Source organism: Diceros bicornis, chromosome 17, assembly GCF_020826845.1.
Source record: "Diceros bicornis minor isolate mBicDic1 chromosome 17, mDicBic1.mat.cur, whole genome shotgun sequence".
In the NCBI taxonomy this organism is placed as follows: Eukaryota; Metazoa; Chordata; class Mammalia; order Perissodactyla; family Rhinocerotidae; genus Diceros; species Diceros bicornis.
The window spans coordinates 17381230-17393905 of NC_080756.1; the positions used below are offsets into that span (position 1 = coordinate 17381230).

The following is a 12676-nucleotide window of genomic DNA, read 5'->3' on the forward strand; positions in this document are numbered from 1 at the left end:
AAAGCAGGGAGGAGAGCTGCAGTCTTTTGTCAACTGAGGCAAGTTTGGGAGATTAAACTAAGAAAGCAAGGTCTTTTTGGTCTAGGGGATTATTTTTGAGGTGTGTTGGGAACCTAGGAGTAACTTATTGCCTGGGAGGCAAACCAAACCCAAGATGACTCTCAGGTAATTGCTTGCCTCTCCTTCTGCCAAGCCAAACTCCTTGGTATATAAAGGCCAGTCTCGTCTGTCCTCCCCATCCTCTGTCTTCATCCCTCTCAGCCCTTGCTAAGTGATTGCTAGCTCACCTCCAAGCTCTCTCATCATGAACAGACAAATCTGCAGGAAATCCTTCAGTGGCAGGAGCCAGGGCTTCTCTGGCCGCTCTGCTGTGGTCTCCGGCAGCAGCAAGATGAGCTCTGTAGTCCGCTCTGGGGGAGCCGGCAGAGGGGCCTATGGGTTCCGGAGCGGAGCAGGAGGCTTTGGCAGTCGCAGCCTCTACAACCTGGGTGGCAACAAGAGCATCTCCATCAGCGTGGCTGGTGGCTCCCGGGCTGGTGGCTTTTGGGGAGGGCATAGCAGCTGTGGCAGTGGCTTGGGGGGCGGCTATGGAGGTGGCTTTGGTGGTAGTTTTGGTGGTGGCAGAGGAACAGGAGGTGGCTTTGGAGGGGCTGGTGGCTTTGGAGGGGCTGGTGGCTTTGGTGGAGCTGGTGGCTTTGGTGGGCTTGGTGGGCACAGTGGCTTTGGTGGGCCTGGTGGATTTGGTCCTGGTGGCTTTCCGCGGGGAATCCAGGAAGTGACTGTCAATCAGAGCCTCCTGCAGCCCCTCAACATGGAGATAGACCCCCAGATTGGGCAAGTAAAAGCCCAGGAACGGGAACAGATCAAGACCCTCAACAATAAGTTCGCCTCCTTCATCAACAAGGTGAGGGCAAAGCCCAGAGGTTTCATGGAGGATTTGGGTTGTCCAGGGGGGTGTATAGGAAGATACCAGTGGGGTCTGCCAGGCTTGCAGGCAGGGTGCCAGCTTCTTGTCCTGGGTCAACCTCGGCCCCTACAGGACGGTGAGCATGCCTCTCTTGCTCTTCCGGCCCTGTTTTCCCAGATGTGAAGTAGGGGAAGGATTCTGGGCTCATGATTTCCTTCTAGAGATAGGACCAGGGAAAATGAGCTGAGGGCCCAAACATGCTCTTGGTTCTTTTTAAGAATGGGGCCTTAGCCATGAAATTATTATAGCTAACTTAGTTACTCTTGAAAAGCAATTGCTTGATGATCTAAACTAGTTGGTAATCAAACTTGCATCAGAATGAATCCTGGGCCCGCCTCTCAATGGTGAGTATTGGCAGCTGACTTACCTTCCGAATGATGCTGTGCTTCAGCCGATATTAAATAGGGCTCTCCACGCTGGGGCAGGGAAGGAAGGGTATGTTGGGTCTGGGGGAGTGAGGCTGGGATTGGAAGTTAAAGCTAGGTCAGCTGTAAGCCGAGTAACTGAATGGGGAAACAACTAAGGAAAAGTCAGACCTCATCGACTGTTTTCACTGTATGGAGGTGAAAACGTTTTCACTGAAAAAACAATTCTAAATAACTTTATCTATGCTGACCTCCGTTAGCTGTATTCTGAAGGATCCCAATAGATTAGGGCAGTACTGGGTTTGACTCTTAGCTTTGTCACCTAGAAGCCACGTCACTTTGACAACTTAAGCTCTTTGAGCCTCAGTTTCCTTATCTACAAAATGGGGATAATAACACCTCCTTTTCAGGGGTTGTGAAGACTAACTGAAATAAGAATATGTGAAAATAGTAGGTGTAGAGCAAACATTCAACATAGTCTAGCTCTCCCTTTTCTAAATCCTCATCCTTCCCCAACTCCGAAAAAACAGAGGCAACTGCAGATTGAAGAACTGGGTTCCTTTTCCACGTTTCTACCCTTTGGGATGGGTGGCCCCAGCTGCCCAACTCAAGAGGCTCACTCCTCTTGTTCCTCCCCCGATGCAGGTGCGGTTCCTGGAGCAGCAGAACAAGGTCCTGGAGACCAAGTGGAATCTGCTCCAGCAGCAGACCACGGGCCCCGGCTCGGGGCCCCAAAACCTGGAGGCTTTCTTTGAATCCTACATCAGCTTTCTGCGCAGACAGTTGGATTTGGTTTTGAGCGAGAGAGGGAGCCTAGAAGGAGAGCTGAAGAACTTGCAGGATCTGGTGGAAGACTTCAAAAAGAAGTGAGGGCCCCAACTGGGAAGTTTCCCCTTCCGGCGGATTAGCAGGGAGGCGTGGCCCCAATTTGGGATTTCAACCGTTCCTGACTGCACCTTCAGTCAATATTCTTGGATGGATTTATTGAGTGAGGCGTGACCAAGCAGAAGGGGGTGAGGGGGTGGGGACTGAGACTTCTAGGTGACTGATTTTGACATATTTTTCAGATGGACAAGGGAGTCCTCCCAGAGTTTAAAGCCCTTTAGGATGGGGAGGCCTCCACACTTTACTGTACGTAGGAATCACCTTGGAAGCTTGTCCAAATGCACATTCCTTTGCTCCAGTCCCAGATGTTCTGAATCCAGAGGCGTGGGGCAGGTCCCAGGAGTCTGAGCACTCCACAGCTCCCAGGGATTCCAGGCAGACAGGTCAGGGCACACTTTGTAAAGAACTCGTTCGATGGGTCCAGTCCCATGCCACATCTGCAGCTTCAGTCAGCCTCCTCCTGCATCTTTGGGGTTGTGGTTGACAGTCTCTGAGGTCTGTGAGAGGTAAGAGGGCCTCTCTAGGTGGGGAGGGAGCTCCAGACATCCCTGGGAGTCAGGACCCACAAGGATGGGCACACCTGCTCTGGGGAGGCCCCATTCCAACTCAACTGCACAAACCCACTGGGCACCCACTCTGTGGCAGACTCCATGCTGGGTTCCGAGGATCCAGTGGCAACTCAGATTCACATTGCCCAGAAACCTCTTTTCTCCTAGAATCGTTCCATTCTTCAATCTTCATGAAATCCAAACTCTTGGTGGGAGATTTTAGTCATTAACAGGCAGGAAGACATGAGTTGATTCTTATCACAAAATCCTGTAAGAAGCAACTCTAATTAACAAAAAGAGAAACAGAGAAAACAGAGGCAGAAACACCTGGTTTGAGCAAATACTTCTCTGGGGCTCACATGCGCACAGAGTTTGAGGAGTCTGTCAGAGCCAGGCAAATAGGGGACTCCTGAAGTCTCCTCGCCGTGCCTGCCTACACCTCAGCCTGTCACCAGACTTAAAGGAGGAGGGTGAGACAGTAACCTGAGGTCTGAAAGGCCTCTGGGCAGGACTGGCTGCATAATTTTGGGAGCTCAGTGCAAAATGAAAATGCACAGCTCTTGTTAAAAAATTAAAACTTTCAAGATGGCGCCAGCAGAGCGTTAAACCGACTGTGAGGACCTTCTGAGCCCAGGGCCCTGTGTAACTGCACAGGTCACACGCCCATGAAGCTGGTCCTGTCTCTGGGTGAGGAGATTCTGCATGAGTGCTTGGGATCCTCATCTTTCTTCCTTTTTTTTTTTTACTTCTGAAACGTCACTGTCCATATACGTGCCTCTTTCTATCCCAGGTATGAAGATGAGATCACCAAACGCACTGTGGTGGAGAATGAGTTTGTGGGGCTCAAGAAGGTAAGTCAGCTGGGACGAGCAGCTCAAGGCTCCCTTTGTGGGCACTGCCCCCGTGGCAAGAAAGAGGGCTATGCTGTGTGTGCGGTTTGCATTTTTCCTTACATTTTTGGAAATGAGATGTTTGATGAAGGAAGCTGCTGGTGGGGAAGACACCTTACAATGTGCCTAATGAGCTGATTAGCAATGTGAACTAAAAATGAACGTTTTATATATAGCATTAATCAAGGTCTTCAGCCTACAAATGTACCCTGGATGTCATTAATAACAACAACCAACAAATCCTTGCAGCTTGTTTAAAGCAGTTATCATAAAGAGGAAGCAGTGAGAAGAATCCCTTCATTTCTATTCAGGAGGTTGGGTTTTTGGTACCGTATAACCAAAGTCACAGATTAGATAAACATGATTTTTCTACCCTGACTCCATGCTGGCTAATACTGTTTATATTTTGTTAAAGAATCGGGGCTTGATTGGTCAAAGCAATTAAGAGGAAGAAAACCACTTTTTCTTCCTTTTAAAAGGGAAGGTGAGAAGTCACACTTAGGAGGAGGAACGAGGAGGGACAGGGGAGGGACAAAGAGAAGAGATAAAGATTAGGAAAGAGCTGTGGGTGGTAGGGGAGCCGAGGGTCATTCTTTAGGATTTCTGAGCGCCCTCCTGCCCCTGCCTCCCCGGGAAGTGGACGCGGCCTACATGAGCAAGGTGGAGCTGCAGGCCAAGGTGGACGGCCTGACAGATGAACTCAACTTCCTGAGGATCCTCTACGAGATGGTGATTCCTCGGTTTGCCAAGCTCCAGAGCCTTCCTGTCTGCATCTTCCCAAACATGCTTCCCAAGTGGAACTTAGGGGACAGTCAAGTGGCAGAACACTCACAAAACCAGCAGCAGGGTTCAGAACTCAGCTCCGCCCAGCCCAGGAAATGCTAACTTAGTTCCCCCAGCCTGCATAGACCTGGCCCACGGGGCCAGGGTCCCTCTCTGTCCTCAGCCCGTTTTGTTCTACACCTCCCTCCGGCTCCTAGGCTGGGATCGGAAGCAGCGCCTTCCGATCCTCCCTACTGCAGTCCCACGGAAACCCACACAGGAGGGCTCACTGGCTGATGCTTTCAGGCCGACACCTGATTATGTTTGCGCATTTCCTTTTTCCTTTCGCTTTGTTGCCTGGCATCCTTTAGGTTGTAGCTAGGTCTGAAATGCAAGCTTATTTTTCTAACTGTCCCACTCCTGGCCCCATCACTGGGGTATCTCTGCTAGTAGAAGATTCTTGAACTTCTTCATTCCCTGCATCCCCTGGGCTCAGGGGATGGTGAAAGTGACCATCCATGTTCCCCACAGGAGCTGTCCCAGATGCAGAGTCATGTCAGTGACACGTCTGTGGTCCTGTCCATGGACAACAACCGCTTCCTGGACCTGGACAGCATCATCGCTGAGGTCAAGGACCAATATGAGGAGATCGCTCAATAGAGCAAGGCTGAGGCTGAGGCACTGTACCAGACCAATGTGGGAGCCCTCCTCTTGTCCCCACACTCTACTCTTAGGTCCTACTAAGTCTTAGGACCTTCATCAGGAATGCTCCAGCACTTTGCAAAGCCATGTGGATTGGTTTCCCCTCCGTCAGCTGGGAGAGCTGCAGACCACAGCGGGCAGGCACGGGGACGACTTGAAGAGCACCAAGAGTGAGATCTCGGAGCTCAACAGGGTGATCCAGAGGCTGCGGGCCGAGATCGAGAGCGTCAAGAAACAGGTGGGTCTGGGCTTGTGGGAGAGATCCTGGAGGTCTTCTGGGCCCTAGGGAGAAGGAGAAGCATAGCTGTGCTTCTGCCACATGCTTTTTCTGTCCTTTCATGGTGTCCCGGGTGGGACAGCATAGTCTCTGGAACACTCCATTCTCCAGATGTTCCTCCTGGAGGTTGGGATTCTTGGAAGCATCTCTATGGAGAGATGGCTGCCCATTCTGGTTTGCCCAGGAAATCTTGCAATGTAGGGGTGGCTTTAAACACTCAGCTCTCAGTAGGATCTGCCCTCAGTGAGCTATTTATCACATGCTTCACATAACCTCGATGGCTCATTTGTATCACTGGAAAGAAGTAATTAGGCAAGGGAGGTTTTTAACAGTCAGAAAAAAATGAGGACTACTTACCAGACCACTACTACCTTTACCAGCAAATCAGCGTTCCTTTTCTTGATGAGACATGAGTTAATTTCAATGGGCCAAATATGAATGAACCAATTGCAAAACTGACTTCTGTTTTCTGAGCATGCTCCATTGGATTTCGAAGGAAGGAGAGGGAGCGATGATGAATGGGGAAAAGATCTCTCAGAAAAGATCAGCTATTTGTTTCCTGGTCACTACGCTAATCAGTCTCCCATCTCTCTCTGCCCCAGAATGCCAACCTTCAGGTGGCCATCGCGGAAGCTGAGCAGCGTGGGGAAACGGCCCTCAAGGATGCCAATGCCAAGCTCCAAGGCTTGCAGGATGCCCTACAGAAGGCCAAGGATGACCTAGCCCTGCTGCTGCGCGACTACCAGGAGTTGATGAATGTCAAGCTGGCCTTGGACGTGGAGATCGCTACCTACAGGAAGCTGCTGGAGGGCGAGGAGTACAGGTGGGGGGCCGTGGGGTCAGCATTCTCCCATATGATTTTGGAGTGAGGTTTGACCCTGAAGAAAGAGGGCAAGATGGTAAGGAGAGGACAACTCAGACAAAGAGTAAAGAATCTCCCGCGTGACAGAGTTTAGGTTTCAAGCCCCACTATTTCTTGTCAATCAAGACCATCCAATTCTCCAACTTACCATGGACATGAGTATGGTATTACATACCTCTGTTGATCCTTACTGCGTGCAATGTGTAAGAAAAAGTGCTTTGGGGTTATGACAAAAGTTATAGTGCTGTCCTCTAGAACTTTCTGAGATGACAAAAATGTTCTATATCTGGCCTCATACAAAAGCCATTAGCCACTTGAGCACTTGAAATGTGGCTAGTGCAACTGAGGAACAGAGTTTTACATTTAATTTAATTTTAATAAATTTAAATAGCTTTATGTGGCTAGTGGTTACCCTATTAGGCAGCTTAGTATAGACAGTGCTGCAACCCCCACCCCTGAGGCTGAGTCCATACGGGGAGGTGGCTGATACACACATACTCTGGAAAAATAACAAAATATCAAGCAGCAGATAAGGGCTCAGTGAGTGGATATCAAATGTCAAAGGGGGGTCAAGAATGGAGGGATCTTTCCGCTGACTCGCTGCTCCATGCATCCCCGTGTTGAGAGCCTCTGTCCTCAGGCAGTGCCCAATCTGATGGAGGAAGCAGAAGTCAAGTGTGAGAAGGAAACTTAAGGATTTCTTATGAGTCTCTGTGAAAAGGAGTGAGAGTGAAGATGGCGCTGTGTGTGCTGGGAGTCATGGGATGGAGAGTCAGTGGTCGACACCAGCGGGGCCCACGTTGGCCAGGTGAGCAGGCACATTCACGTCTGCTCGAATATGCGGACACACCTGCTCCATGAACAAGAGCGAGGCACAGGGAGATGGGCAGTGTGGGAAGGACGTTTTCAAATTTATCACATGTTGAGTGTCGGTCCCTCTCACATTTTACCCACATCATCATCATAATCACCACCACTGTCACCCCAGGACGGTTCACTGGGGAAGGCTTCCGAGAAGAGAAAAGTCAGAAATAAAAAAGCCAGAGCTGGATGGAAAAGGAGGGGAAAGGCATGCATGCTGAGGTGGGAAGATGGTCTCAGCAGGGGAGAAGAAATGAGGATGTGCTAATCAAGTACGGGCTGGGCGATGAGCAGTTTGCCTGGAACAGATGATCTGGGAACTAAGGGAAAGAGGGTGGGAAGACGGAGAAACGGAGTGTGGTTGGTGAAGCTTCTGGACCCCTCAGCCCCCTGAAGCAGCCCCCCTTCCTGGGGAGACCTAGTCATGGAAACAGACTTGGTATAGCCTTTATTCCCCTGGGAGCTTGACCTCTAGCAGGGCAAATGGGAGGATGCAGCTCCCAAGGTTATGAACCATTAGCTCTTCGGCCAATGACTCCTTGCAGAAATAATCCATATTCCTTCTCTTCCTTTTTAGGATGTCTGGAGAGTGCCAGAGTGCTGTGAGCATTTGTAAGTAGCCCTTCAAAAACTTTCTCCCTTGGTTGTAAAAAGGGTGAAGAGCCTGACTCATGCAAGGAGGCTGGGCCACCGAACAGTGTCTAGGCTCTCAGGCCACGGCCATGCACTCTGCTCCTGGTGTGAACCGGCAAACTCTCATGCCAGAGCTAAAACTTCTGTGGTCTCGGGGAGGTCCCTACGTTGGAGAACTAGAAATTTGTGTGGATATTGCTCGCTCTTGTTCCTGGGAAAGGGCACTAGCGGGCCGGGCTTACTCTCATTGTTTACCAACTGAGGCCTCAGAGAAGTTGAGCATTTTTCTCTAAGTCACACAGCCAAGTAGGGTGGAGCTGGGATACAGACCCAGGCCTTCAGCCTTAACTGAGTGCCTGTTCTCTTGCAGCAGTGGTCAGCAACGTCACCAGCACAAGTGGCAGCGCTGGTGGAAGCCGTGGAGGGTTTGGAGGGGCCAGTGGCAGCAGCGGTGGCTACAGAGGCAGCAGCAGCAGAGGCAGCAGTGCTGGCTATGGAGGAATCAGTGGTGGCAGGAGCAGCGGCTATGGAGGGGTCAGCAGTGGCAGCAGTGGCTACGGTGGGGTCACTGGTGGCAGCAGTGGGGGCAGGGGCAGCAGCGGAAGCTACCAGAGCAGCAGCAGTGGGAGCAGGCTCAGCAGCGGAGGCAGCAGCTCGGGGAGCCAGAGCGGAATCGGCTCCAGCTCTGGCGGCACCCAGACCTCCGGAGGCAGTGGCTACAGGTCTGGCAGTGGAGGCAGCACCAGTGTCTGCTTCTCCCAGACCACCAGCTCAAGCCAGCACAGCTCCAAGTGATCCTCGGGGGCCAGATCTTCATGCCCGTCTGCTTCCCTCTCAGCCAGCAACGGCACTTCCCCCTCTCTGCTTGGCATCAACAAATGCCAAACTCACCCTCGCTTTTTTCCAAGTTCCCTGGAGAAGGGGCTGAACTTCTTCCTGGCTCCTCCATCCACAAGACCTCTCCTGGGCCAGGGAGGTCTAGCTGCTACTGTGGGACGATGATGCCCCTAGATGAGCCCCTGCAATGGCCCCTGACATTGGGCAGCAACACCTGAGCCCAAACCAGTGTGGCCTTCCCAGCCTGGCCTGTTTCCACTCTGGCCCATCTCCCTCTCTCACTGGGAGTTGATGGTCTGAAGCCGGCATGTTTCAGCCCTGCCTGAGGAGGGCAGCACAGCGTGGCCAGTGCTGGAGGGTGGATGGTCAAGATCTCTGGACTGCTGGGTCCCAGGGTGCCCTCCTCACATCTGAGCATCATATCCTGACTTACCTCTGTCCCTTAATCCCCTGAGCTGTGGATCCTCTGGTGACGATTATGTTGCACTTTCTTTTCTCAATCAATTGCACTGTATTTCACATTCTGGTGTTTGGCTTTCATTCAAGGAGTCACAGAATAAACTGAGTGGAGGGAAATCAGGTGTGGATGGTGGTCTTCCAGAAGCTCAGTAGTGGGTATAAAGGACATTGAATAGTCTTGGCTTTTCCTTTATCCATTTGGTTGGGTTCTTGTGATAGGTATGCCCAAGAGTATTTATGTTGCTTAAGTGGGGACCCCTCACTCCCAAGGAGGTCTCTCATCCATTCTCCTGCCTCTGAGCAGGCCTCTGGGATCCAGTCAAGGAAGAAAAGGGTTTTGCAGTTCATCAAGGGAATAGAGTCCACTGGGACTTCGGCTCCTTTGCTCCATCGTCACATCAACCAGACACAGAGCAGATTCTCCTTCTGCAAACACAGCTCCTGGATTCTGAAGGGGTCAACACATAACATTCTCTTTTCCCTGACCAGATTCTGAGCCAATTAAAAAAACAAGACAAAGGAATGAGCAAATGGAGAGCCAATATTGCCTTTATCACCAACGAAGCAGATATTGGGGAATGTGGCTTATACCTCAGGTGGAATGGGTTTCCTATTATAGGACCTCAGGATTAGGCCAGATTTCCCACCTGGGCAGAGGCAGCAAAGGCCCATCATGGCCTTTCTTATGGGGTCAGACCCCTCAAGGAAGATAGGAGAGCAGAACACAAGCTTGCTATGGACAGCCAGATCCTAAGAGATGGAGGGGCAGAGCTATGCACGCCCAGTTCTTCCTTCCAAGCTCACCAATCAGGTAAGAGAGAGGGTAGGAGTGCTGTACTAGTGAAGCTCACTCTACAAGGATGTAAAATTAGGAATGCGGAAGACACACGCGTGCCTTACACCAACATTTCCCACCTGTCCTCAGAAAGCTGAATCCCAAACCCAGGGAGGACAGGGGTGATGAGACAGCCATGAGAGAAACCAGGGAAACCGAGACTTCAATGGAGATGACAGTTAGAGTCTCTGTTCCTTTCCCCACCTGCCAAACCAATCCACTCTCCATGCCTTTGAGCATGGTAAAGTTCTGGTTTTGTAAGTGACTGTAGATCACACATTACCCCCAGAAGTCAGATCAAAGCTGGACTGATGAGAGGGCATCTGTACATTTGTCTGATGGTCCAAGGAGAGTGCCAGGACCTGGCTTCCGTGTTCTTGAGCCTGATCTGATCGCCAAAGCATAGCAGCCTTGGTCCAAGACTTGGAGAAGCAGACATTTCAAAGTTCCTGCACTTGAGAGTTCAATAAATCCTTGCCCATATTTTCAAGACCTACAGGCAGGAGGTAGCCCCATTTCCCATTTACCCTTGGCACAGCTCTGGGTACTTTAGGAGCAGGGCAGGCTGTTCTGGATTGCTGCTCTTACTGGTCCTTTAGAGACATTACAAGAAATGTCACCAATCTGTAGGAAACACTCCAGATGCTCTGTTCCATGTGTTGCCTAACCGGGGAGAGGCTGACTGTCCTGGATTAACCATTAGACTGAATCAGTAGGGGATTTGGGACGGCTGCTCGGTCTCTATCCATCTGCTCCACGTGTGGAAAGCTTGGTCCTGAGTGCTGTCTCAGGGCCCTGCATAGGGTGTAGGGCACTCAGTGAAAGTTTGGTGGTTAATTGAAACAATGCATAAAAACAAATAAGGAGAGCAAGACCTTCCTCTCCCTCACCCCACTCAGCCTGAAAGGAAGATGGGATAGGTAACACTCCAAAGCAGGATGGAGCTGAAAGTTGACAGTGAGAGCCTAGAACCCTCTTGTGAGGAGAGATGGTGGGAGGGGGTTTCCAAGGGAGGTGGTGAAAGACTGAAGGATACTTGGAATTTGGGGAGGGAATCAATCAAGGCATGTTGGAGAGGAAGCCTGGGGCAGGCCTGGGAAGGAGAGAGTCTGGGCAACATGGAGGAAGGGCAAAGCTACAGGGCAGATATTCAGACCAAGTCCCAGGAGAATTCCAGGACTAGCACTGTGTTCCGTGTTCTTGACACAGGCTGGGACTAAACCACGTGCCAGTGGAGCAAGGAAGCTTCCAGGGCAAGGACATCGTGTCTGAGGTCAGAGAGAATGGAATATATCTAAGTTTATGGGAGGCTGGCAATCCTGATCTTTCTGAGCCTTAAAAAATCCCCTAAACCCATCTCCCATTTGATGATAGAGCTGGGGCAGCTCTTTGCCTTTGAAGGCAGCCAGGGTATGTAGAGTAGATATATACCTGTGTGGAACGGTCAGAGGGGTGACAGAAGCCTTCCTAAATTGATGCTGGAAATCCTAGAGCTATGTCTCTAGGGTTAAACAATCCATCTCCTGGTGGCAACTGTTTCTTTATTCTCCATCCTTTATCTTTTATCCTTTATCCTTCACTCTTCTCTCTCTCCTTCTAAAGATCTTCCCCTAATTAATAAAAGCAACACACACTTATAGCAAAAATGCATAAAATTTAGCAAAGTGAAAAAAAAAAGAAAGATTATCTGTAATTCCACCACCCTGTGACATTTTCTTATGTGTTTCCATGTGCGCACACACACATATATACAAAGAGAGAGGTACATGTAAATATATCGTATTTTACAGAGTAGGGTCTTACAAGGCATACTGCTTTATGACCTGATTTTTCACTTAATCTGCTGTGGAATTTATCCATTTATGCATTCAACAACTAGATTGAGTGCCTACCATTTTCTAGACCACTGCCAGGCCCAGGAATAGAGAAGAGAACACATATAGTCTTTGCCCTCATGGAGTTTACAGTTTAGATGGGAAGAAATCTACCAAATAACATCTTTCTATAACAACAAATATCGATGGAGATCATCCTTTTCTTTTCCAGTGCAGACTCCTATTTTTACTTAAAAAAAAAATCAAAGGTATACATTGGGCATTAAACTACTAATTTTTTTCCTTCTTTCTAGAAGTATGACATACAAGTGTTTTGGTCAGTAATGTTTAACCAAACATTTCACCAAACCAAAGCCAGACAGAGGACAATTAAAGTTCTTTACTACCCCCTTTTACTAAGGCTGAGTTAGACCAATGGAACACCATTTTGACAGGAAGAAGAACAGAGTTGGAAGTGCAGAGCCTGTAGAATTACATCTTTACCAAACTCACCCCCACCTCAACCAAAACCTAACAAACTGATTTATACAGAAAGCGAACCTGCACAAGTACACTTAATATGCTATAAGAAAAGGATACCTTTTAGTCCATTTCCAGCATATAGTGTGTATTCATTGGTGTCCAGTAAAAGACTAACTCCAATGAAGAAGTATTTTTGCCTTCATATCACTAACAGCTAAAAAGTCCAACCATTTAATACTTGGATCTTTAAGTGGGTAATCATAGAAATTCTGAGATTAAATCCGCTGGATTAGCCTGAGTAGTCATCTATAAAAATGATTCTAAAAAAAGAGAAGCTTCTCTTGAAATAGTGGGACTACACGAAGACTGGAAGACAAAGATAAAAGAATTGCAAACCCAAGATGAGGAGTTGATTTTCACATGTAGCTTTTGGGTAAAGGACATCTTTATTCCCACAGCTAAGACTGGTTCTGATTTTCCCATAATGGTGGGCAGA

At 49.4% G+C, this 12676-nt stretch overlaps 1 protein-coding gene across 1 annotated transcript; it reads left to right on the plus strand.

Moving 5' to 3' along the window:
- Nucleotides 1-304: 304 nt before the first annotated feature.
- LOC131415713 (keratin, type II cytoskeletal 2 oral-like) lies at nt 305-8547 on the plus strand. The gene is given in 9 exon segments (XM_058557530.1): nt 305-904; nt 1978-2198; nt 3556-3620; nt 4293-4384; nt 4949-5113; nt 5232-5357; nt 5999-6219; nt 7697-7731; nt 8123-8547. Coding segments are annotated over 9 exon segments (1950 nt in total).
- The last annotated feature ends 4129 nt before the right edge of the window (nt 8548-12676 follow it).